Source organism: Abramis brama, assembly GCF_963993115.1.
Source record: "Abramis brama genome assembly, chromosome: 21".
Taxonomy (NCBI): Eukaryota; Metazoa; Chordata; class Actinopteri; order Cypriniformes; family Leuciscidae; genus Abramis; species Abramis brama.
In genome coordinates this window covers 10,928,123-10,955,519 of record NC_139983.1, presented here as the reverse complement: position 1 = coordinate 10,955,519, position 27,397 = coordinate 10,928,123, and the positions used below count along the sequence as shown (strand labels likewise).

The window sequence follows — 27,397 nt, the reverse complement described above, 5'->3', positions numbered from 1 at the left end:
GAGGGAGAGAGAAAGAGAGGGTGGTGGTAAGAATTAATTACTAGCCATTAGGGTACAAGTCATCTCATTGCAAATGTTGAGTTAAATGGAGGAATTAGTTCCTCCGTTGTGTTAAATACTCTGCGTTGATTTAGTACGCTACAACTAGTTCATTACGCAGAGGTCAGCGTGGAGCTAGAGTTGGACATGAGCACGTCGGCCTCAACAAATGTGTTCATGCGACGAACAACCGTATAAGTCCAAAAAAACAAAAATTGAGATAACCATGGGACTTGAATGTATGTGTGCCACTTTGTATACAGAATCACTTTGGGGGGTGTTCGCGCGACCAAAACTCTGTATTTAAAAATTTAAAATAGTCTCACGCGGAAAAACCGTTTATGTCCACTAACGAAAAATGGAGACGCCGTTTGCTTTCATGTCCGCTGCGGACATTAATAGGCAAAACCTCGGCAAAAAAAGGAGAGCGAACGTGAATGAATGGAAGGACAGAGCAAGGAAGTATTTGAGGAATGCTGGGAAACCCTATGTGAACCGGAGAGGAGAGCAAAAACAAGGAAAAGGTCCACCAAAAGAGGTGAGTGAAAACCCGTATACAAAGTATCTAACGTTAAGTTAGCGGTTACAGTCAGAGGGGCGTGTAGGCTCTGTCTACTACAGTTCATATAGCTCACTCTGTTTAAAGGATAATTTCATGAATGGGTCGAAATGAAAGCTGAGAAAATTAGGATTCAGGGGACGTTTTAAACATGTCTGTACTCCTTATAACCACGGAGAAATGAATCGAAACGCTTTAGGTGCGTCTCTAACACCAGCCCAGCTGCGTCATTCATAGATTGTGTTATACATAACGTTACTGCTGGCAGAATTGTATATACATAAACAAACATAATATGTAAATTCATCCCCAATCTTTAAGATGTTTAGAGTAGAATTTGATTGCTTTATGTCTTCACTGAAATTGGTAAAAAAAATAAAAAATAAAATAAAAAGTCATTGACGTGTTTAAAATATTTTGATATAATTTTTGGATCCCGTTACCATTTAATGCAACACGTTGTTTTGTAATATTGTATGCTATGTTATGTTTGTTACTTGTTATCTAATAAATAATAAAAATAAATTAAAAAAAGGTAATAATAAAAAAAATGCATTGATTGTGTAAGCTGACATTCTAGCAAGTAACCTTAATAGCTGCTAATAGCTCTAGTTTTTATAGCTAAAAAAAACAAACAAAAAAACGCTTATGTGACTTTGTTTCTGTTAAGGGCAAGGTGTGCAAGGAGACGTGTCCCAGGCAATGTTCAAGCCTAACAGATGAAAGAAAACTCCAGCTCTTCACAGAGTTTTATGCTGTCTCTTATGAGAGGCAGCAGGCTATCATTCTCTCTGGTTTGGAGCAGGTAGGCTAACTTAAGCAATACATGACCATATCATGTCAACAGTATGCAATGCATTACAATGTAGGCCCATGAAATAACCAGTGAATTGAATACTACTGTATGCCTTCAATTCACTAAGACTGCACATGTGCTTGATCACTGTAAATGGTAAATTTTGTGAGGATGGATGAAGGATGACCAACATCAAGTAGGCCACCAAGTGCATTAAAGACCACAGTGCTTTGGTGCCCTAAAAGGCACACACATGGCTTATTCATTCTCCTAACCAAAGCCTACTCACATACTTAATGACCTTAACTTGACAGCATACGACGGCTAGCCTGCTACGCTATGGTAAATGTATTTTTACTTCATGTCTTTTTACTTCTAGCACAAGGTGAGTCGCAGACGACCACGTGGGCCTGACACTGAGAATACTAAGAGGAAGTACACCTTCAAGTACAATGTGCAACAAGGAGGCCAAAGACTTGCTGTTTGTAAGCTTACATTTATGTCAGTCTTTCAACTGACCAACAGTCGCTTACAGGCAAGTTTTCTATAGCCTAGCGTTTTCCGTTTAACTTTTCATTACATGCATGATTTTAATTAGATACATTGTCCATAACATATTTATTTAAAGTTACATATCTTTGAAAAGGTTATTCAAGAAAAGTTAGGCAGTCAGTCTGAGGGAACAGAGCAGGTAGCTAAAGTCAGGTCTCCATTAGAGGACTTCAGAGGAAAACATAAGAACAGGTAAGTAAAAAAAAAAAAAAAAACCTTCACCTCAGGAAAGATTAATGTGTATTTAAAATGGGTCATTTATGTAGTAGAAATGTGAAATTATTTTTTAATTTGGAGCCTTCTAGACTGAGAAAAGCCAGAAAATTAATTTTTGATTTATGGGAATGAAAGACAACAACTCCCAGAATGCACTGGGACACAGAGACGCACTGGTCTCGTAGGCTATCTCTCACGGAGGAGAACGCACATCAACTGATCACTTGGTTAGCGTCATGTAAACACTACATTCAGATTCACAAATCATAATAAATTCAGTTAGATTTAAACAAAAGATGTGCATGTAAACAATGACGATTTTTGCGTCATCGCTGGATTTTTTACAGACAAAAAATACATAAATCTCTCGTCTCGGGGATATGAGGGAGGAAAGCACGGTAATTCGAAAATACTACAGGTTTTCTACTGATACAAAGCGTAATGCTAAATCCTGAAGTAACCCTTTAATGACTGTATGTGAAAAACAAAATCCTATAATTTAATGTCAAAGAAACAATGCAATTTTGCAAAACAGACCAGCATAGTTTATTATATTTCCCGTGTTCATGAGTTGTGTTGTTTATTTTTTAGGCCTCATAGCATTCATCCTGCAGTGAGAGAGGGGATAAGAGAGCATATCCTGAGCTTCCCACGCCAACCGAACCACTACTCACGGTTGAAGGGAGATGTGGAGAGGGAGTACCTGAGCCCTGATTTAAACCTGCTCCGCATGTTCCGCCTGTACAAGGAAAACAATCCAGCATCCACTGCAAAGTTCTGGCTCTATAGGGACATCTTCAAGCAGCAGAACCTCAGTTTTGGGCAGCCAAGAAGTGACACTTGTGCGAAATGTGACGCCCTGTTCTCAAAATTAACAGCTGCTACAACAGATGGAGAAAGGTTGAAGATCGCAGCCGAGAGTGAGCTTCACCACCGGAAAGCTGAAAAAGCGTACACCCAGTTGCAGGCTGACACAGAGTGGGCCAAAGCCAATGATGACTGCCATGTCATTTGTATCGACATGCAGGGGGTAGTGTTCACGCCAAACCTGACACACTCCAACGTGTACTATCAACGGCAGCTGGCCAACTACAACCTCTGTATCCAGGAGATGGGCACTGACGATCCTCCTACAATGTGCCTCTGGCATGAGGGCATCGCTCACAGAGGTTCCATCGAGGTGGCAAGCTGTCTTTTGAAGTGGGCAGAAACATCTTTCGCTCCCCTAGTCCAGGCAAAGGAACGGAAGCTCATCATCTATAGTGACCGATGCTGTGGGCAGAACAACAACTGGCGAGTCCTAAACCTCATGGCCCTGCTCATATCTAGAAGGTACTTCAGTCAGATAGAGCAGAAGTTCATGGTGTCTGGTCACTCCTTCCTTCCCTGTGACCGTTCATTTGCCACGCTGGACAAGAGGCGTAAGGTGTCCACACTCCACACCCCCAGCGATGTTGCCGAGATGATCCGTGGAGCCAGGCAGCAGCAGCCATTTAAAGTAACTGAGATGAAATGTGCGGACTTCAGGCAGCTCCCTGATGCAACATTAAAGCGTCCACCTGGCCTCCTAATCACATCCATGATGTGGTTGAAAGTGACAGGTAAAAAAACGAAGAACTAAACTAAAACTAAACTGGTTTTCTGAGATTAACAGTGTTGGGGATATGTGCGTGAAGGAAGAATCTTTATTGAATTTCTTGTTGAATCATGATTTCAGCTGCTGATCCATGGTGTGTCCACACAAAACGGAGCCACAGCCTTTACGAGGGATGGAAGACCTGGCTGATCACCAAACAGAGGAAGAATCAACCACCTCCAGCTCCCTTGTTCTCCACCACGTATGCTCGTGCTTACGAGGACCCTCTGCCCATCAAGAAGGAGAAGCACCGTGACCTTATGAAAATGCTAGCCTACATGCCAGCAGAGGCCCAAGCATTTTATGGGACATTAGAATGTGAAGAGTAGCCTGGTATGTGTAGGTCATGTGCAGGGTAAGGTGGGGTATATTGTGTATATTGTGTAAAAGTAATCATAAAAGTAGTTGTTGCTTATCTTGTATGCCTTATCTTATGTTGTATAATAGGAATTTATAGGTATTTATTTATTTAGTAAATGAATGAATGGGATGATTATTTATGAAATGTATTATAAAAGTTAAAGGAACAAAAAAAAGGAAGATGTACATGTAAACTAGCATGGAACTATAGCATGGAATGATGATGATGTATGTATTGTAAATATGTATTGTTTACTGTTATTACTGTTGTTTATTGTTTGTATGTATTGTTTATTGTATGTACGGTTTATTGTTTGTACTGATGTTTATTTTTTGTACTATAAGTAGGCCTATGTATTGTTCATTGTTCGTACCGTATTGTCTGTGTTTTTGTTCTGTGATTTACATGGCAAGAAATTGAAAGAAAGAAATGCTTAATATTTTCTTTAAGGTTCTGTTACTGTATTAAAACTAAGATAAAGCAATCAAATCTCCAGTGGCTTAAAATGATAGGATGAATTGGACTTATACTGTTATTCCACATTAACTGGACATATACTGTTCTTCCACATTCCAGAAATGTAAATTACTCTAACTTTTTATTTTTAAGATTGATACTAAAAAATCTTATCTCATTAGAATTGGGAAGCTTTTGTTGTCTATCTTCAAGTAAAAAAAAAATATATATATATAATATTCAGAGTCCAAATTAAAAAAAATGTATTATTCAAAATTTGCAAATATGGACTTATATGGTTCTTCGTCTCAAGCCCTCAAATATTAAGGGGAAAAAAAAATCTGTTCTTTTTCTAAATCTGAAAAATTCAGTGGCCGGTTGCATAAACTGCTTAGATTAGTCTACGTTAGTTCATTTTTGGTCATAACTTTTTTTAGGTTAGTTACATAAAAACATTGAGACTAGTTAGTGTTAGACAAAGCTGTTGTCTTTATGTAAATGGACCAATATGTATGATCTCACAATCAAAAGTACATTAAAGTCAACAAGAAGCAACATTCACAAACCATTTTACTTCCATAATGTGACATATTTCAGAGTAAAATATATTTAATGGAAAAAAAAATGGGTGGAATTTAAATTTACCCAACTGGAAATAATTTAATTGTGAAAAGAGCATGTTCTTCATCAGAAATGAGGACATCGATCTGAATGTGAGTTTGCTAAAACATTGCATAAATAAAAGCTATTTGTTTAGCTATTTATAACCCGTGTGGATTAAGTGAAATCAGCATAAATTGCTACATTTTGATGACAGATTTAAAATTATGTACCATTACATACATATATACACACATACAATAAGACCAAGAACATGTCTTAAAGTAAATAATATTTGTTTTGATTTAATAACCTTAAATCTAAGGTTAAAGAAAGGATGGAAAATGGTCAAAAACTAAATTACGATCTTGACTAACAGTCAAAGTGGACTTAAATTTATATTATTATTCAACATATGAATAATTCAAAAATAGTATTAAAGAAAAAAAAAGAATAAATGTATTAAAATCTTAAGAATGAAACTTGCTGCAGAAAACAGTGCAATGGAGTTGTACTTCAGTTTAAATCTAGAAAAAGATTTGACCAGACCGTATCGAGCATCATCATGATTTAATTAAGATCTGCTATCAGACCTATTTGTTCACTGCATTATCTAAGAGCCTTTGTAAACCATTCCCTTCAGCTCTATTATCTAACCTGAGTGTGATAGCGTGTGGTTAGAACTGTTCACAACTAGTTCAAGTTCAGTTTATTTCTCAAGCACATCTAAAAACAGCAGCAAGGCTGACCAAAGTGCTTTACAATACACACATAGAATAAAAACATAGCAAACACACAAACATAAAAAACATCACAATGTATTAAAAGCCAAAAAAAGATAAGCTTTAAGACAAGAACTCAGATAAGGTAGGAGCTATCCTAAAATATCATATTATGCTTTCTATGTCATGGCTGGTTATGGATAAGGTAGGAACCAACTACAACCCCATATTCAGTATTGTGAGGGACCAACTGTAAATATATGAGAATCAACCACTGAAAAACATCTCATCCAATATCCACTGTATATACTGGCTATGGCCTTTGTTTCTCGTTCTGTGCTTAACCACAAATGCAAAGCTGCTATCACGGGGCGACAGCACACTGAGGTAAAGCCACAAAACAGCAGGTCTTATCGGCCGGTCCTCTTATCTGCCTCCTCTCCACTACATTTTTAAGATCTCTCCTGCAGAAGACAGTGTAATGGATCTATTCTACAGTCCTGTGTGTGTGTGTGTGTGTGTGTGTGTGTGCGAGCTCGCCCCTCCTCACACACTTGCCCTTGGCAGAGAATTAGGTGAGGGAACAGGTCAATTTCACATGTTGTGGTGCTTCCTCAGGAAAGCAGCGCTGGCTTTGTCCTCCTCAACGCCCTGATTGCTTTTGTGCACCGATTGCTTCTTTCCCAGCCACCTACCATCAGCACCAAAAGCCCTCCCTTTAAAACCTGCTTAAAGTATTTTGTCCGGGATTGCATTAGCAAACCAGAAATTAATCTACCATTACAGGGAATATTGAAGACTCTGAAGCTTTGAGGGTGGCGGCAATAAAACAGTTTAACTGCTCTACCGCAATCGTGATTGGTCAGAGGCAGCCAGTGAGTGTTTTATCATGTGCTAAAGAGGAGGACGGGAGCAAAAAAAAAAAAAAGAGGAAATGAAGGAAGGAAGAAGCATCAAAGTCTTCTCTATAAGACACTAGCTGACTGAATGTCATAAGAACTGGTTTTACCTCAGTAAAACAACACTCTTACACCCTGACAGCACATTAAAATGTTCCCTGTTGGATGTTAGTACAAAATCGGAAAGATGTTTTACCACATTTTATGGTTTAGAATGCGTTTATTAGATCTTTATCAGATGTTTGCACACAAATATGGCACTAAACCCTTAAACGCATACATCGGGTCTTTAGTGCCCCGGGATGTTTTTTAAAGGGGTGGTTGATTATGATTTCACTTTTTTAACTTTAGTTAGTGTGTACTGTTTCTGTTTGAGCATAAACAACATCTGCAAAGTTCCGACGCTCAAAGTTCAACAAACGGCTGGTAGGACTACAATGAGCGTCTTCCTAAAAATGACATAAACCCCACCCCCGGGAATGCCATTTATAGATTATCATGACAGAATATGCTCAAAAATGACTATAGTTAACTCCACATCAGCTGCATAAAATCAACTAACCATTCAGAATGTCCTGTTGCATTCTACATGTTGTCACTTCTTCTTGAGTATCTCCATCTTTGTCCGACTCTGGTTTGAACATAAAAGGCAAAAAGTTTTTGGAATTTTCAGTGGATATCTGTGTGTGGTAATCGGAGCTGCTAACGAGCTCTTGAAGCTCCGCCCTCTGTGCCGGGAGCAGCAGCTCATTTGCATTTAAAGGGACACACACAAAAAGCGCGTTTTTGCTCACCCTAAAAAAGTGACAATTTTAACATTCTATATAAAAATATCTGTGGGGTATTTTGAGCTAAAACTTCACATACACACTCTAGGGACATCAGACACTTATTTTACATCTTGTGAAAAGGATATTATAGGACCCCTTTAAAGTTAGACATCAACCTTCTTAGTATTCCTCGATCAATTCATTACAAACAATTATGTAAAAAAAAATTGTAAAAATTGTATAGGGTCTGAATAAGTGCAATTCACCTTTATTCCACTATGTGGCAATGTCTGATACACAATGATGAAGTGACGTTTCACTCACAGTTACTGCAGGCAGAAAACAAAAGAATAGGAAGCATCATCAGCAAAACTTGAAATGGCTCAGTGATTTACTGCAGAGCAAGTACTGTACGCAGTCAAATATTAGTGTCATTGTCACTTGATAGTGGATCTGGTGAAGAAGCTGTCAGCGATCAAAATATTGATTTTGAAGATGTTGAAAATGACAGTTTGAGAATATGTTTGAGATTGCGAATATGAGCCAGATGCTGAATGTACTGGGGAAATGAGCTCTGACGAGGACAGTGATGATGCTATAAAACATCTGCTCAAACTGAACCTTACAAGCCCCAAAAGGTAACAAAATATGCTTTATTTAATTCTACTGTAATTGTTACTCTAATATCAGGTAGCTAAGTTTTATATTATCGCAGCAGGTATGATCCACCCGAATATGTAATAAACGCATTCATGCATTTAAGGGTAAAAAAACAGAAGGCAATGCTTTGCCATGTCTTGTATGTACTGGATAAAGGACAGGTGAATATGGCATGAAGCTTGGGCAAAATTCGTCTTGTTGAAAGGAACACACTTCACAGAGCATTCGATGGCAATGGCGGATTTTTAGCCCGTTCACCATGAATGAGCGTTTGACAGGGGCTGTGGGTCTCACAGATGGATCGTTGGGGCGAATCCAGCGAGGTTTGAGGGGGTTGACTGGGGTGATATAGGTGGGCTTCCATTTACTGCAGTCGGTGAGGCAGTCCAGTGGGTCTTCTCTGCCTCAGCAAGAACCCGTCTCTCACACACACACACACACACACACTGAGGTGCTGAGGTAATCTGCCTTCCTCGTTAGTGGTGTGGAGGAATATGTTTGTCAGCAAACGCTGTCACCGGTGTAGCGTCAGGGCAGCGTGGCCTGCCACATTTCTCAACTGACTTTGCTGAGTAATGAGCCAAATACAAACGCGTTTCACGCCTGCAGCCTCCACTGAAGGCGTTTTCCATACAACGTCTGACTAATCACAGCAGAGAAACTTTTTACTTACTGTATCTCGGCTCGGGTTTCTCATGGAAGCATTCTGCGAAATGCTCTTTAAAGTGATCAGTAAAAAAAACCTATCATTTACTCACCCTCATGTCATCATTTGATTTTGTTTCCCCCATTTAATGAAAGTCATTGGTTTACAATGTTTTAGGCCCCATTGGCTTTCATTGTTCTTTTTTCCACAGAAGAAATAAGGTTATGAGGGTGAATGACATGAGGGTGAGTAAATGCTAGAGTTTTGTACAAACTATCCCTTTGAAGTCAATGTTAAATCAAAACTGACTTTTTTTATTTATTAAAATGCATTCTTGGTTCATACATTCAGTGAAAATGCCTTATAATGCCTTACAATAAACTCATGTGGGTGTTAGCTTAGCCTGAGCCGTTTGCAACAGACTGAAGCAGAGTTTTAGCAGAGTCTGTATTTTAAACAAGCCTCAGATGAGTTCAAAGGACTGTTTTTGAAAGGGCTGTTTCAACAGTTTGCTCTCGAGCAGCCGTGAGGCCAAGAGCTACAGCCTGGGCTAAACTCAGCGTTTAGAAGCGCGAGACCCTCCCTCATAAAGCGGTTTCTAATTGTGATGATTATGTGTGCTGGAAGCAGATAAAACATCTCATTGTTTTTGAGTGGCATAATTTAATGGAAACTAGCAGGGTGTTGCCGATTATTTGATGGTGAGACAAAAAATACCATGCTTTCATCTGATTCCTGGGTAAATTACAGTCCACAGTGAAATATGAGAGAGTGGACTCTAAACAGCTGATCACAACAAACCACGGCTGTTTAAGGCAGTTAACTTTCAAAGGTCGATCGATTTATGTTTGATTAAAAGGATGGAAAATGGAAGATTAATCAGCAGCACAGGTGATATTTTTATATGGGTGAATCTCACAAAAACATGTCTGGTCACATTTCACCCAACAACAACAACAACAACAACAACAACAACAACAACAACAACAACAACAACAACAACAACAACAACAACAACAATTAATAATATAAAAATTCATTCATTCATGCATTCATTCATTTAAACAAGCACATTTTCCCCACAAATTTTTATTCCGTTAAGATTTGTACTTTTTTATTTTCTTTGTATTTCTCAAAAACGTAAATGAAGACTCCTATTACCACAATAGTATAAAAAAATAAACAATAATATAAAAAAAATTATATATAAAATATATTATAATATAATATATTTAAAAAACTGTAATACCATGCTTTTTTCACAATTTAAATCAGAATAAATTAAAAGCAGTAAAATAAACCGGGATGCACAAATACTTTGAATTTTAAATAATACATTTAAATAACGTATTAAATAATATTTAAATACAAATATTGAATCATTTAAATTATTATTATTATAATTTAAATAAACATTAATATAATTTAAATGTTTAAATAAATATTTGTTGCAAACTTTGCATTACAGTAATGAGAGTGAGAATTTTTTTGTGCATAACAGTGATCAATTTGGAGGGGAAATGTTCTCAATTATCATTTAAATGATGTCAAACTGCAAAGAAATGGTCCTAGAAATACGCTTTGATTACCTCATTTCTTTCTCACGATTTTGGGATGAAATACGGACAGGTTTGGTGAGATTGAGCCACAGGGGTCCATCATGCATACAACCCTCTTTTTACTCACTGTAAAAATCCATGTTCTGCTCTTGGATGCAAACAGCTAATAAAACACATTGCATTTTAGAGATTTGTTTGGTCGAACGGTTGGGAGAAGACAAACTGCAAATGTTTACCAGGTTCCCTCTCGAAAGCGAATGGCCGGCGCCGCCTTTTGAAGTAAATAAATTCTGCTTATTTCCATGTTTGCACACACCCTCCCGCCTTGTTTGCACTCGGACCAACAAGTGCAGTTTACACCAGATTTACATTTAAAAGGGGCCCCCGCGTGCAATGTAAAATAAGTGTTGATTCGAAGAAATATCAGCTGTGAAATCGATTGAGGCTGTGCGGAGCTCCCGAGCGGGTGCGCAGGGGCCGGCCTTGGCCTTTCCAGCCGCACACACGGGCTACTTCAAAAGCCAATTAGTCTGATTTCACATTCCCTGGCAGCTGAATAATTTCATGTAATTTTCAGCCACGCTGGATGGAGGCCAAGTTTGTTTCGAAAGCACATCGCCCCCTCCGCTGCATCCCTCGCCCCCGGTTTCCTCCTCAGCCCCCTTGTTTTTGCCCCTGTGCTTTTCCTTATGCATTTGGGGATCATTTGGAAATCTTGTAGAAACGCGGCGCTCCTAATTACACGCGTATCAGCACATACACTGTCCGTGTTACTCAGCTCTGCTCCCACAGGGCCGTGGTCACTCGTGGCCTCGCACACACACACTCCTCACACTAATTTCATCTTAGCGCGGGGCTGTCAAACATCTCCCCTGTCTGAGCACTTTTAATCGATTAGCTGAATGTCTCTATAATACATCAGCAGCTGGCAGGCAGAGGGGATTCGGCGGTGAGACAGTTTAATTACTGTACCTGTGTACAAGCACAATAGCAGCCGCTACACCGCCGCTACAACGGCGGCGATCTGTTTCGCCCTCCAGCCCACACACTCACACCAGATAATCACTGTGCACAACACGGATATGATAAACTGCAGGGTAAATCCAGTGCGGCTAACATAGGTCACATGACAGTGACAACATGGCGGATGAAGTACGTCCGAATTTCATTCATACTACACACATTCATACTGTATAGAACATACTTTTTTAATGTCACAAAGTTTCAAACCAAATGTAGTGATCACTACACAGCATGTGTGTAACAATGCACATAGTTCAGGGAAGGAGGAGGGGGGAACCGGCAAACTTTAATATCAAAATAAACAAACACTACAAAACGAAAGTAAAGCGGCAGCCCCTCATGGACGACTGCCACATATAAACATAATAAAACGCAACAACATAAATTCCATGATCCTCTCTCGGAGCTCCTTCGTGAGACTTGTTCCATTCCCGCGGCTCTCGGCCCCACCCCGCCCTGCTTGCTACAAAGTGATCTCGGACGCAGCATTAGATTTTTACCACTGCGTTTTCAGTGAGAGATGTCTTATGACGCTAAAGAAGATTTCCAAATGATTAACAACATATTCCAGTAGTTTTGTTTTTAAAAAGAAAACAGGTCAGTTCTTTCCTGTCTAAGTTGGTTTGCTATTCTTAGTTGGTTCAAAACTTAGTTGGTCTAGCTGGCCAAGCTTGTTTAAGCTGGACTAACTAGTCTCCCATCCAGTGCCCAAAAGCCTTCTAAAATCAACATACCAGACCATTTTGATTGGCGGAAACTTGCTTGGCCAACAAAGACTAGCAATCTACACCGATAAAAATGTGGTGAAGTAATTGCTACAGAAAAAAACGTATGTAACTTCTACATGAAAAAGTTAGTTCAGGCAAGAATTCAAAAAACAAAGTAAATTCTATATTAGTACTCAATTCAAGCTTGTAGAAATTAAAGCGTAAATATCAACTATATAAAATTAAGTAAAACCTGCTCAACTTTTCTAATACTGGTGTTCCCATCATGCACTGGGGCATGAATAATTAATAAGGTTGATTTTTCACTGTTTACCAGCTGTATTTACACCGTTTTATAATTGCTTTTGTTGTTAGGTTAGATAACTTGCCATTTTGTGACATCTGGATTCATTTTCTACTCAAAATGACACATTCAAAAATGATCTATCGAATGTTACTGTCATTATGTATGGTGTACCAAGCATTGAGGTCTCTGTGTTCATTTGCCATGTTACTTCTATTATGTAAATTCAGTATGGAATCTATACAATATCTATTGTGTTATTTACTTAGATGTTTTTAAGTAAAGCATTCACTTTAAAAGTGTGGTTTAATTCAGTGTTATATTGTCTGAGTAAAAAGTTAATTTTGTTAGGTGATGTTACTTAATTCTATATGTGAAATTAAATAAATTAAACATAATATTTACTTAATTGCGTCAATTAAATGTTAAGTGTCAATTAAATGACAAATGAATGTTAAGTTCAATAGTAAGTAAATTTTACTTGATAATAAGTAAGTTGTACAGAGCAGTAGCAATTAAATGTAATTATAATGTGTTAGTGCTAGTGTATGTGTGTATGTGTTAGTGTTGTTACAAGGATTTTATCAAGTAAATCCTACAAGTTATTTTTTTCAGTGTAACTAAGATTGGTTTAAGTTTACCATTTACCATGGTTTTTACCATGTGTTGGTATTTATACATTATTTTGAAAATATAGTGTTATACTAACACTGATATTTTCCAAATAATGTAGATTCATAGTAAATAACATGTTTGTAATGTAATGAGACATTCTATATATACACTCACATAGATAGTCATAAAAAGTCTGCTCACAAAATGTCTTTGCTGGACCCGCCAACTTGGACTTGAGCCACCCTTGGAAATCAAGCCAGAATTGTCTTGAACGGTTAAACAGCAAAATCCATAAGAACCAAATCTAAATTTGCACCCTGTCCAGCTTCTTTCTGTGCCAGAACAACGGTACGTCCTAAATATCCCTCATTCTATAAATACATTCTCAGGTCAGGTTTGTTTTTTTCCCCCTCTGTGACTTTGAAGCATAAATAATGACTGACTAAAAGGGCTGAATCATCCGGGACGACCGCCAGTGATTGATATGTGTGGAGACCATGAGCCGACTGCACGAGAGAGAGAGAGAGAAACGACAGTCCATTTTAGAAAGTGTCTACCGAATTGATTTAACAAGTTTAATGTGTGCATCAATGTGGGCCTATTACTGGTTGTAAGCCTCAGTGATGCTATTTGTTCGACTGGCAAAAATACTGCTCTTTAGAATGAGTGTATTAGGTCTAAAATTGCAGAGAAAACCCCATTACAACTTTATTGCTGGTAAATTGGAACCAAACGTTGTCTGTATTTCAATTATTGTGAGTTACCCGGGAAATAAATCGATTTTGTATAGGCTCAATCACATAGACAGTGATGAGAAATGCTTTATTACACTCTGGCAACCCAAGGCTAGTCTTTTGTTTTTCCCCCTTAGCAATTTTCAAGAAATTGTCAATTAAGGACTTTCTCGTCTCCTTTTAGCTTCTAGGAACGGCTCCTTCCATGGAGGAGAAATCACTGAGCGATTTGTATTGTGGGGTGTTATTCTTGCCACTTGTTCGGGTTTTAAATGCTAATGTAGCCCCTCCTCCGGCCCTGTGTAACAACACAACTCGCCCACTTCGACACGGTGGGTAATCATTACCTGATTCTACTACCATCATCTGAATCCTTAAACCACCACAAGAGGCAGCGCAAAAAAGAAAATGCCACAACGCATTGGTGCATGTTCAGACATAATCTAAATTCCATCATGTTATGTAAACAAATCACTATATTCTAAGAAATTTTAAGGATTTTTAATCAGTTTTGGGAATAGTTACCTAAAAGTAGTGATGCTAGTAAATTAATAAATTATTATTTCTAATAATGGATTCCAGTGAGTGTGATGCAATGAATGTTCCATCAAACATAAAATAAAATAATAATCAAATACACTGCAAATATACTGCCATCTTGAATAGTTTTGATAAATATAACATTATAATATAATATAATATAATATAACACAATATCATATCATGACGCCTCAAGACAAATCATTTGTAAAGTCACTTCATAATGACTGAAATAAGCAAATGTTTTAATTTGAGACATTCTCAGAAACAAGCCCATTTCTAAGCACTAGTGGAGCTGTGAATGAAGTAGTCAGATGATACACATGGAGGAAGTGGTTTATATTACACAGACCCCGCAGACACAGCCGCAACCTCACATTCATGTAATGCAAATTCAAATCAACAAACACAGAGGGAGAAAAAAAAACTCACTATGGCAGAGTTTAATTAAAGGATCTGCATAATTTGAATCCTTTAAAAAGAGAGAGAGAGAGAGAGAGAGAGAGAGAGAGAGAGAGAGAGAGAGAGAGAGAACGAGACAGAAAGACGAGATCAGTGCTGCCTTGAAGTTGATATCATTTAATGACATCAGCTCTTTTACAGCACTGTCTGAGGCGGCAAGCTGCCACGACACATGGACGACGCGGGGAACGCTGATCTCGTCTCCGTTAAGACAAACGCGGGGGTCCCTCGCTCTCATCCTCAATTAATGCTTACAGTCTCTGCTAAGATGCATCTTGTTGGGATGACGTCCAAACAAAACAGAAAGGAAGAAAAGAGAAGCATTATTAATCAGCTGAACATGCTCCTCTGACCTGCTCAAAACAATATGAATCCAGCTTGAGGATTTACACACAGTTTCCTTCAGCTGTAATTGGCTTGGCAGCTTAAAAGCTGATAGTAAATGAACGACTGGACGTGTAATACTGCTGACGCGCCGCACAGTGTCCTCTAAACCTCAGCTGGACATACAGATACAGCTAAACTTTACTCTCAAATCAAGCCTTAAATTGCTTTACAACACAAGATACATATTAAGTATTTCTTTTTTTATTTTACTGCAATCTTCCGCTCTCCTTGAATCTCATTTAAATCTTAAAACTTTGTTTTTCAACATTTGTTATTCTAAAGCCCCTGAAAAGTGAATTTGCATTTAAAACAACTTAAACTTGAAGTGTGTAACGTCATGCAAAAATAAGGACTTTTCAAACTGGATTACTGAACACAAACCCCATCTGCTATTGGTTGACAAGCAGATGGCCCCGCCCCAAACTCACGCCATTGGTTATTCTTTTTGACTGACGTGACCAAGGTTTGTGTTAAAAATAATATTAACCAGTAATATCATTGCCTGTACTTAATCTAACTAAATCACATATTTTTATGAATGTATGGGTGGTGGAAGAAGAATAATAACCCTCAAAAAATAGAAATAAAAAGCAAAAAATACTGTGACTATGGAAAAGAATGGAATGTAAAGAGAATGCAATGAGAACTTTTTTTGAATCGTAAGACAAATAAAATAAAATAAAATACAATAAAAAATAAAATAAAATAATGAAGGATAAGAGGATAATAAGGACAAGTCCAGTCCTACATTACATCACATTACATTACAGAAGTTACATTTGTTGCAAGTATTATTTTTACGCTCAGTTTACACACTATCACATTACACCTATCCCAGGTTTTTAGGAAATCTATAGTCAGCTATACATCTCAAAAGTGGTCTTATTAAATTCACAATAAAGATAAACAAATATATTTGTAAACAAACGTTTAAATTCATCTTCTACAGTGTCTTCATTTCTCAAAAGGGTGCATATTAATAAAAAAAGTCCTAGATAACTTTACTATTGAACTAATCATGGCAGTTAGCTTGCGATTCAATAGACTCTAAACAAACACACAAGCAGTCCTGAGTTTATTATACTTAATATAGATTTTTTTCAAATCTATATTTCATTACAAGGCCACAGGAAACTCTGGAATTCCAGTTAATTGTGTCGATTTTCACTGGCTGCTCATCCTATTATCTGACGCAGAAAACGTAAGTATTCAACAAAAAGAACGGATAAACGAATCCCGGGTCATGGAGAACTGATAAAAGGTAAATGAAGTAATTTTCTCGGAGCTTCTGTCCAACAGAGATTTTCAGAGCAAGGACGTCGCAACAACGAGAAGTCAGTGTTATTTCTAATTACTTAAAGCAGCAACAAATTCAATCAAACGCTGCTCGCGATTCAGCGAGGGACTTCAAACATGGGCTCCCATCAAGAAGCTACTCGTGGTGAGAGCGTCTGCTACCAAAAAACAATGAATTTCATGTTTTATTCATGCGTACATATACATTCTCATTAGTGGCAGCCACCGTGTGAAGACAGATAGTGTGATTGAGTGGGGATGGGGGGAGGAATGCGGTGCTGTCGAAGGCCTTCGGCGATCTGTTGATTGACTGGGCTCCGGTCCCAGCGGTGGTGACCGCCAGGCTTGGTGATGGACACACATTGGAGAATGAATCTGAGCTAGCCTGCAGCTGGGTTGCGCGTCTGGACTCCTTATGGGTTCACAGATTGACCTAATACAAGCCCACTGGCGAAACAGGGCTGAGGCTTTCCAAGTGCGGTACATGACATGCACGGGACACAGGAATGCTGGGATACGGACACGAGGAGAGCGTGCTGGTCGTGTCTAGATGCTAAACCTTGTTCTGCTAGGGTTAGGGTGACCATACCTGTTCATACGAACGTGTACAATCAGAATTGAGGATACCTTTTTTATTCCAATTCAACTGAATTGCAATTTGAATTTGATTGTAAAGAAGTCAAATTAAAATGAATTAAAATTCAAGTAAAATTCAAGAGTTTGGGGTCAGTAAGACATTTTTTAAAACATTCAAGACTTTTATAAGGTAACACAAATATTCTATTTCAAATAAATGCTGGTCTTGTGAACTTTCTATTAATCAGAGAATTCCTGAAAAACTTATGAATCATGGTTTTCGTACAGATATTAAGCAGAACAGCTGTGTTCAACATTGATAATAAAAATACATGTTTATTGAGCAGCAAATCATCATATCAGAATGATTTCTGAAGGATCATGTGACACTGAAGACTGGAGTAATGATGCTGAAAATTCAGCTTTGCATCACAGGAATAAATTTAATTTTAACAAACATTTAAATAGAAAACAGTTAAATTGTAAAAATATTTCACAATATTACTGTTTTTACAGTATTTTTGACCAAATAAATGCGACCTTGGTGAGCATAAGAGAAAACATGAAAAAAAAACATGTTAACGGCTGTTATAATCATTATAGTCATTTTTAATGTTTAACTTTTTTCAAATTAAAATAAATTATGAAATTAATTGAATTAAATTAAATTAATTAACGTCATTATAATTAAATTTCCAGTTCAACTTCCTGTGGAGTGTGGCCTAATTCATTTCATGAATTGAAAGGAAGCCAATATACAATTGGAAATTCTGCACAACCTGGTTGCAAATGAAAATAACCATTATATGAATATCACATGTGATTTGCAGATGGCTTTTAGCAGAATGAGGGTTATCATTCTAGACGACCAACTCTGCTGCTGACCCTTTCACCTTCTTAGCCAGTTTTTTACTTAGCCAACCCCAGTGTTAAAGCAAATTCAGCATCACAACGGTAATGTGGAGATGAGAGCGAAAAATCCTAGACTGTCAGGGCCACTATCAAGTGGTTTATTATAGATATTAATGAATAATATGGGTGAGCGAAAACTGTTAGTCATGCGTTGCGATAGCAATAGCTAAATGTTTCACGCATGAATCGGTTGGTTTTTCAGCCAGTGCCAAAGTCTCTCGACCCCTCCACCCGTGGCTCGCTCCCACCTCGCCTTTAAATGGTAGAAATCCATTGGTTTCGATATGAAGCTCTTTGTGACAGCAAGTAAACGGAGTGATTAAGCCAGGCGAGGGCTATTGAGGGGCAGAAAATGGTGTGATTAAATTGGATGATTTGGGTGAGTCATTTGTGTCCTGTGAGAGACAAACACTGTTGTGGCCAGACACCTCCACGACCTTCCTCTCAAATCTTTACCTCCTTTACACTTCACTGCAGACAAACACCAAACCACAGCACACTGTGAGAGAATGTACCACGATTATCAGCCACAAAAATGAAAAGAGAATATGAAATCATTAATTGAATATTTTCTTTCTTAATAAATGCCGTTGGTCTATTTGTGCAAATGTGGAACACACACACTCACTGTGTGTATATATATATATCACGCACATGTTTATAAAATGTTTGTGTATAATATATATTTATATTTATACTGTATAAGTATACTTACTGTATAATCCTACCAATGCATGAATGTGAACAAACGTGAACGATGCTCTGGACAGAAGACGGGCCAGCGCTTCAGAAGTTTAAGAAGACACGAAACTGAGCTTTTTCCGTTACTCACGCACTGTATAGAAAGTTTTGTGCGCAAATATCTGAAGCACGCGCCCAGAAAGCCACGTCTCAGACAGCGCGCGAATACTAAACTGAGCTCTTTTTCTTGTCTTCTTGCACTTGAGTGGACAAAATTATGTAAAAAAATAGCAAGTATCATAGTAAACATGGTCGGTTATTGTCTTAAGAGAACGTAAACAGTTGAGAAAGGAAGCGCATGTGTACAGCATGTGTACAGTATCAGTATATTAGATATGTGCATTTGCTCTTAAAGTGACAGCAGTGTAATATTCCTACTTTTTAATGTTAATCAAACAATCATACAAAGGACAAAAAAAAGAAATCCCTCACTGCTCTTGACTGAATAACTTTTGTAACTTTAAGAAGGATTAATTAATAAGGATGTTTAATTTACAGTGAAGACTATGCAGTGTTATTTTACATTTGCTTACTTTGTTACATTTCTGTACCTGAAAACTGCTGTTACACCTACCTGAAAAACCTGAAAAGCACTGTTTATTTCATTTGAATTTTTGTGATATTGTATTTATTTGTGCTTTTGCTTGCATTTTGATTATTTGTTTTTATTGTATTACTGACTGTTTACTTGTCTTTAATCATTTTTTAATGGCTATTATTAGTTTTAGCTATGGTATTGGAAATTGGAGTAGAGAATTGTGAATTTTCACTGGTATCTAAAATGTTGGTGACATAATTGCCTGCTTTTGCAAAAACATTTTCATGGCCGGTAAAACATATTTATACAGTTTATACAGGTACAGTTTCTTAAGTCACCGGCCAATGGCAGGTGTGGCAAAAAGTTAGTTTTAGGAATGTTAAATATATTATTTAATTATCAAATAAATGACAACATTTAAAATGTTAAAATAAAAAATAAAATAAAAAAATGTCAGTGCTGCTTGCTGTTGCAAAACTTGCAGCCATGTTGTTAGAGCGGTTGACAAGGCGTTGCTATGCAGTTGCTAGGGTGGTTGCTTGGTAAACTTCCACTAGAGACTCGCATTCCCAAGTTCTATTGCGCTTTAGACACGAGAAATCGAAGAGAGCCGTGCCATTTTAAAAGCAGGATATCAAGGAATTATTTTTGACGTTTTGATTCGTGCAAGGCTATAAAGCTCTGTGACAACTTGGTTTAATTATGAAATATATTATGGCTGCTTTAGTCGAGCCAATTAAATTTGATTGGATACTTTCTTTATTCAACAACCTCTTTTCATGTCATTCTAATTTACTGTCAAAGCAGCCTGAATATTGGAAACTAAATTATTTACTACAGACCATAAGCCAATAATGTTCCATTTGTCTCGTACTGAGAGAGTCTACACTAACAAGATTATTAAGGACATTACTTGTAATAGTAAATGCCCTTCACTTTATTTGAGGCTCACGCTGTGCTTTCAGACGTTCCACTTCAAAAGAGCACCACTCAGAAAAGACTGTCAGCGGCCTGCGGTAACCGAGACGCTCAGGTATGGAGAACACAATTCCTTTGGAAAAAAGAAAAGATAGATTAAATGATATGCAGGCAATACGCAATCGGTTTAAATCTAACTAAATCTTTTTCATGAACACGATTATGCCTTTGAACAAACAGCACCATTTCTCCAAGCATAATTTTTTTTAATTAAAACTAGCTTTTAGGCTCTTCTAAAACTTGCATCCTTGGTCCTACAGAAGAAGAAAAAAAAACAGAAAGCTGCTAGTGCTCTGTGAGGTAACGGCGAGGTAATTTGTAATACTTTGTGAAGATATTAGCCACAGCCGACTACAGGTTCAATCACGGCGCTGGAAAACGAGGCTTTCCATATTCATTCCGACTGTCTCTTGGATTCATTTCTCCATTATTGGCCTATTTGCAAAAGGACTAATTACTAGCAGGCCAATGAGAGTTTAAGCACTTGGCCTATTCGTCAACACAAAACACCTCTATTTTTAGCGGAGAAACAATAATCATATTCTCTTTCAGCCAAGGAAATCTGCAGTGTTGTTACTGAGAAAATACAGCCCTTTCTGAAAGTAAACACACACAAAGGCCGGCCCGCGCACAAACGGGCGTATACAAATACACACCAGCGCACAAATGCGTTCCCGAGTGAAGCCATTGGGAAACTTAAGGCACCCTGGAGGGCTGTCTCACGCTAGCGCTGCCAACATTGGCTTTGTTGTCTCCATTCAGAAGAGGGATAGACCATTAAAGAGCATAGTTACGCTCAAATATATAGCAGACTCGCGATTAAGCCTCAGCCCAAACAGCGAGCTGGATTTGCACCTTGCATAGAGAATCTCGCACAAGGGGAATGTGATTTAATAAGGAAATAACCGCCTCATTCTAACAATTAACTGCATTTCGTTCCCTGTGTTTGATTTAATGTTAATCAATTCACGGCAAGACAAAGTACGTACTGTTTTTTTTTTGCCGTTATTAAAACACATTGTTTGACAACAACGCTCCCTCAAGCTGTTTTCGCCTCATGAACGTTGAGAAAAAAAAAACTAAGCAAAAATAAAGGTGTACGAGTAATTGTTTCCATGGCAATTACGACTTTCTTTGGTGTGCATTGGAAAATAAAGAAAATAACATGTACATGCCCACAGCCTCAATGCAGCCAAAAGCAATTTCCTCTTCTAAATTTAGTTATGCAAAGCCTATGGGCATCATCAGCATTTAGTAATTAGTTTTATAATTACTGCTGTTTTGCTCACTGTCATTCAATTTTTCTTACACCACGACTGGGGAATGGAACATCTCACACTCACAGCTGGGCAAATTACCATCCATTTATAGAGTGAAGGATATCAGGGAGGGCTGATTTTTTACCCATGATGCACAGCTCCGAGCAGCACAACACCTTTGAGCCTGCCATTTTCCACCAAGCCCAGGGAGGAGGGAAAAAAAGCACTTTTTCAGTGTTGTGAGGGTCTATTGTGATGCAAACAGCATTAATTCCCTCATTACCATTAACAATGAATGTGGCACGCTGGTCACCCGGGTGGAGCGCTTTAATCAATGCCCTGCTCTCTGCCAACCTGCTCCGCCAAAGACCCCCTTCACATGAGGATGTTAAAGTGTCTGGTCAAAGCCCTTAATGAAATCACACTGTTGACTGTATGATGGTTTGATGTGCGAATAAATTAGTAGTGCTCAGGTGACTGACTAAAAGGGTTCAAAACATTGTTTTTCCTCGTAACAAACTACCCTTTCCAACAAATCACAGTGGCAAAATGCTGCATTGGTGTGTACATCTACTTTTAGTACTTTACTATTTAGTATATAATGATGAGCCAAAACATTATGAGCAGTCACAGGTGAATAATTCGTTGATAATCTCCTAACAAGGCCACATATTAAGGTCTGGGTAGATTAGATGGTAAGCAAAAAATCAGCTCTCGTAATCAATATTTTGGATGTAGGAGAAATTGGCAAGAATAAAGATTTGAGCAACTTTGACAAGGGCCAAATTGTTATGACAATGCGACTGGGTCTGAGTATCTGTGAAACGGCAAGGCTTGTGTGTTGCTCCCGGTCAGCAGTGGTGAGAATTTACCAATGGTGTCCGAGGAGGGGCAAACCAAAAACCGGCGACAGGGTGTTAGACGCCCAAACCTCATCAATGCTTGAGGGCAACAAAGCTCATCCTGTCTGGTCCGAGCCAACAGAAGTTCTACTGTGGCAGAAAAAGTTCTACTGTTTCACGCAAAATTTTAATGATGGTTATAGGAGGAATGTGGCACAGCACACTCTGCTGCGTATGCAGACCAATCAGAATGCCACATAACTAAATATTGTTGCAGACCAGGTATACCCCTTCATGACAATGGTGTTCCCTGGTGGAAGTGGCCTCTTTCAGCAGGATAATGCACCCTGCCACACTGCACACATTGTTCAGGAATGTTTTTAGGGAACATAATGAAGAGTTCAAAGCATTGCCCTGGCCTCCAAATTCAACACATCTCAATTCAGTTGAGCCTTTTTTGAATGTGCTGGACATACAAGTTTGATCCACGGTGGCTCCACCTCACAACCTACAGGACTTGAAGAATATGCTGCAAATGTCTTGGTGCAAGGAATCACAGGACACCTTCAGGGGTCTTAGAGAGTCCATGCCTCGGGGGGTAGTACTGTTTTGGGAGCATGTGGAGGACCAACAGCAAATTAGGCAGGTGGTCATGATGTTTTGGCTCATTGGTGTACAGTACAAATTGACCTTTTCCAGTAAATTAACCAAAAGAAATTACAGCCACATCCATTTTTAACTTCACATTTAATCTTACTTTTGACTGCCAAAGGAAGGAAGGTGAACATGATGAGGTCATGTGGAATTATGTCTACTTTACTACTCTTAAAAAAATAGTAGGCTGGATTCAGTAAATAGTAAGCAAGTATTTCATATAGCTTTAGAGCCAATAATCAAGCATGCTCACCCAAACTGTTCTCAAATAGCGTTAAATCTGATTAAAAAATCTGATTAATTTCAGCCAATCAGTTCCTTTTGATGAAGGTAAAAAACTACCTAACTAAATAAATGTTATTTTTCCTCAATTGCTTTAATGTATTTAGCTATTTTTTCCCTTGTTAGCTTATAATGTAGCCAACTAAAGGCTAGCCGGAATGTACAACATTATATTATGAATAGCTTGTAGTTCCTGTAGTTCTAACAATGTAATGGTCATGGGTTTGCTTCCCGGGAAATATATAGTCACCGATTAGCTTTGAATAAAAGCATCTGCTAAATGCATACATGTAAATATGAAGCTATAGTTTTAAAGTAGCGTCACCAACACTGGTTAGCTGAGCTCAAGAACAGCAGTATGAAGCAGCGTGAAGCTCACGTGTGTAGCTAAATGTTAGGCGTGAAGAGAGCGAGACATAAAACGTAGTGCGGGGGGTGTTTTGCTTCAAGGTCTCTCGGAGTTTATTGATGAAATTATGCTAATTGGGACAAGTACATGGACATTTGGCTGCTACTCTGGAAACGCATGTCGTTGTTTCCACAAAAAAAAACGAAACTTTTTATGACTGACTAAACTTCAAGAGAAGCCATTATGCTTGTTAAAACACTTGAGTTTATGAGGTGCCGAAGGACAACGTCCCAGAAGACGAACCGAAACCATGCAAACAAAGAAAGGAGGTGATTACGAAATCCTCTTTTCCTTCAATAAAAACAAGTGGCCTAAAAAGCAGGAGGTTTCGTTGTATTCGGCTTGAGTGACACATCTATGCAATGCAGCAGTCACCAGAGATCAAACACTGATAACCAGTGAACACGCGGCGGCTTCCAGCGCTGCCTCTAATAAAGACAGCGGGCCGCCGCATCTCAGGTATTAATCACACACAACAAAGCACTGTGTGTTTCTGTCAGTATGTTCCACTCGCTTCCACTGACTGCTGAATAGATTATAACCCAACTGATGAGAAAACCGATGTTTACAGTAGAACGGCACAACGACGACAAAACAAACCCACAACAGAGGAAAACTCTACTGTTTCAGTTGAATTTAAGTCTGAGCATCAGATGTTTCTCCTAGAATTCCTAATGAGAAATAAATAAGACAAGAAATATACACCGTTCAAAAGTCTGGGATCATTAGGATCTTTTTTTTGAAAGAAATGAATACTTAATTCAGTAAGGACACATTAAATTTCCTTCGGATGAGACGTTAAACCGAGGTCCTGACTCTCTCTGTGGTCATTAAAAATCCCAGGATGTCCTTCGAAAAAGAGTAGGGGTGTAACCCCGGCATCCTGGCCAAATTTGCCCCTTGGCCTCTGTCCATTATGGCCTCCTAATCATCCCCATATTTACTGACTGGCTTCATCACTGTCTCCTCTCCATCAATAAGCTGGTGTGTGGTGGGCGTTCTGGCGCAATATGGCTGCCGTCGCATCATCCAAGTGGATGCTGCACATTGGCGGAGGTTGAGGAGATTCCCCCCTTCCATGTAAAGCGCTTTGAGCACCCAGAAAACTCTATATAAATGTAACAAATTATTATTATTTATTATTAAATTGATCAAAAGTGACAAGACATTTGTAATGTTACAAAAGATTTCTATTTCAAATCAATGCTGTTCTTTTGACATTTCTATTCATCAGATAATCCTGAAAAAAACTGCATTGTGGATTCTACAAAAATTAGTTTTAAACTGATAAGTATTGATACTTAGCACCAATAATTGATAATAAATAAGCAGCATATCCGCATATTCGAATGATTTCTGAAGGATCATGTGACACTGAAGACTGAAGTAATTGATACTGAAAATTCAGCTTTGAAGAAATTGCATTTTAAAATATATTCAAATAAACAGTTATTTTAAACTGTAATAAAATTTCACAAATATTACTGTTTTTACTGTGTTTCTTATCAAATAATCTCAGCCTTGGTGAGCATAAGAGACTTCTCTCAAAAACATGAATCTTGCAGACTCCAAACATTTGAACGGTGTACTATATGTCAACATAAAAGTATACAGCTACCGTGTAACATGAATTTGGATAGGGTTTGAAATCTGAGCAGAGTTTGAGACATTATTGAGATCCCTGGAATCTTTTTCCTCAGGAGGAAAAATGAAAAATTATTTTATTTTTTTCTCCTAAGCCTCCATTTGCTCTCCATTTAATCTCATCGCTGTCTAGGAGAAACAATTGAGACATTCCAGAGATCTCGTTTGTGATTTATTTCCCTGTGGGCATCGGCGTTGCATGTAAAATAAATTCGCATTTCACTCAATTAATTCCCCTCCGTTAATATCAGTCTCCGAGCAGCCGTTGGCACAAGATGTTTACGCCCTGGGTGATTAAGATGGAAAAGTGAGTTTCTGACATTCCGATGGAAAACATTCAAAGCTGCTATTTTGCAGATATTTCAGCCCATTTGGAATTCCTTTCCGGTGATCATAAAAAGACAACTGGCATATGTGTCCTCGACTCGGCAGCTAACTACAGGCACAAAACGTGTCAATTGTGGAGGCAGCGCTGTGGAGTTTGGGTGTGTGCGCGCTTGGTGAAGTGTGGCATTTTGGCGACTGCTCGCTGCTCTGCATGCATGAATAATGAATGCACAGGTGGTGGAGGGGGGTCAGGGGCCCGCGCCATCCTCCAAACAACAGAAAGGTCATGCTTGTTTGTGCAGTGTCCTTCAACAGATGTGAAACGCTTCTGACAGAGACTAGCAAATTTCGGTTAAAACGCTCCAAAAAAATTAGTTGATGGGTCAATTATGGTAAAGGTCAACAGGCGCAAAAGGAGAGAGGCGGCTAGCTTGCGCGACTTATGATAATAAATCATCACCTGAGAAACGGAGGTCAAATTCTTTCAGTTGTGATGCCAGTAATACAGGCTTTTATTCCAGAATTCTATGCTTTGTCGCCCTGGTTTTGCACTCAACAAAAGGCGGCTTTGTTTTAAGGGAGTTTGGCGACTCCCTCCAAATTGTTCTTTATTCACACAGACACAAAAAAAAAGAAAAAAAAAGAAGCGGAAATAGATTTTTCTCCAAGCAAAGAATCATTCCGATTCACATGAGATTTGTCAAACGACACTGCTCAGAGATTTCCCAAAAGGTTACAATCATCAGTTATTATGGAGAGATGCCTTACAAGAAGTCAACTTGTTTTTTTGGTTTTTTTGCTTCTTTTCACAGCAAATATGGTATAATAACATCAGCGGCGGCTTCAGACCTCTATGTAAAGTCACTGGGAAATTGCCTGGGAGTCTGCACTGACAAATGAACCGGCTACTTCCAGGCACGGGAAACAATATCATCTTCTTACAGCTCACCTTGACTCGTGTGTGCAAACAATCGGAGGGAGAAAACAGGCTTGCCCTCTGAGCTCCGGGCCTGATGCAATAAGTCACCATATGCTCGTATTAGCATGCTCTGCATTACGGCATGTGGCGCGCCTCCCGGTCAGCTGTACGCCAATCAAAACACATGCACCTCTTTTATTCTAAACAACAATCCAGCAGGAGTCAGCGGAGGATGAGGAGAGAGCTCTCTGCCGCTGTAGGTCAGCCCCATCTCTTCTCTCCGATCGGAAAATAAACAGAGATTCATGAGCTCAGAGGAATCGGGAGCGGGGCTGAGTATCCATTAGCTCTAGCGATGCAGAGCGGCAAAACGGGAATCGATAACAGGTTCTGTTCGAAATGTAGTGTAAATAAAATGAGCCGCGCTACTGATTCAATTCAAACGGCTGCTGTCAATGAGATGGAAGGACACAAAGCGCCTCTCATTGTCCTAGAGGGTTTGGATTCACCTTGCTGAGCCTTCATTAATACATGGGGATGTGATGTACTTTATTCATTTCCTTCGCTTACATCATTTCCTGGACTGCATGTCGAGAACGTTGGTGTCGGACGTGTAAAAGGCAACAGTCTTGTGGACCGGCCCTACTCCGAATTATTCACTTTATACATTTTCTCATTAAAATGCATGCGGCTCTTCAAAGCAAGACAACAATGATACCATCTGTTGTGTGCCGGCTGGAATACGCAGAACAAAGCCGCTGAAAACTGCAACAATTT

The 27,397-nt window shown here is 38.6% G+C and overlaps 2 protein-coding genes across 4 annotated transcripts in view; one reads left to right on the top strand and one right to left on the bottom strand.

The window, feature by feature from the left end:
- npas3 (neuronal PAS domain protein 3) overlaps window positions 1-27,397 on the bottom strand; it is a 333,561-nt gene that overhangs the window by 190,190 nt on the left and 115,974 nt on the right. The window lies entirely within an intron of this gene.
- On the top strand, window positions 211-4,717 carry LOC311072111 (uncharacterized protein). The gene is made up of 5 exons (XM_084096869.1): window positions 211-577; window positions 1,269-1,403; window positions 1,774-1,929; window positions 2,754-3,763; window positions 3,880-4,717. Exons 4-5 carry the CDS (start codon window positions 2,893-2,895, stop codon window positions 4,125-4,127), a joined length of 1,119 nt encoding a protein of 372 aa, XP_083952995.1. The 5' UTR covers window positions 211-577; window positions 1,269-1,403; window positions 1,774-1,929; window positions 2,754-2,892; the 3' UTR covers window positions 4,128-4,717.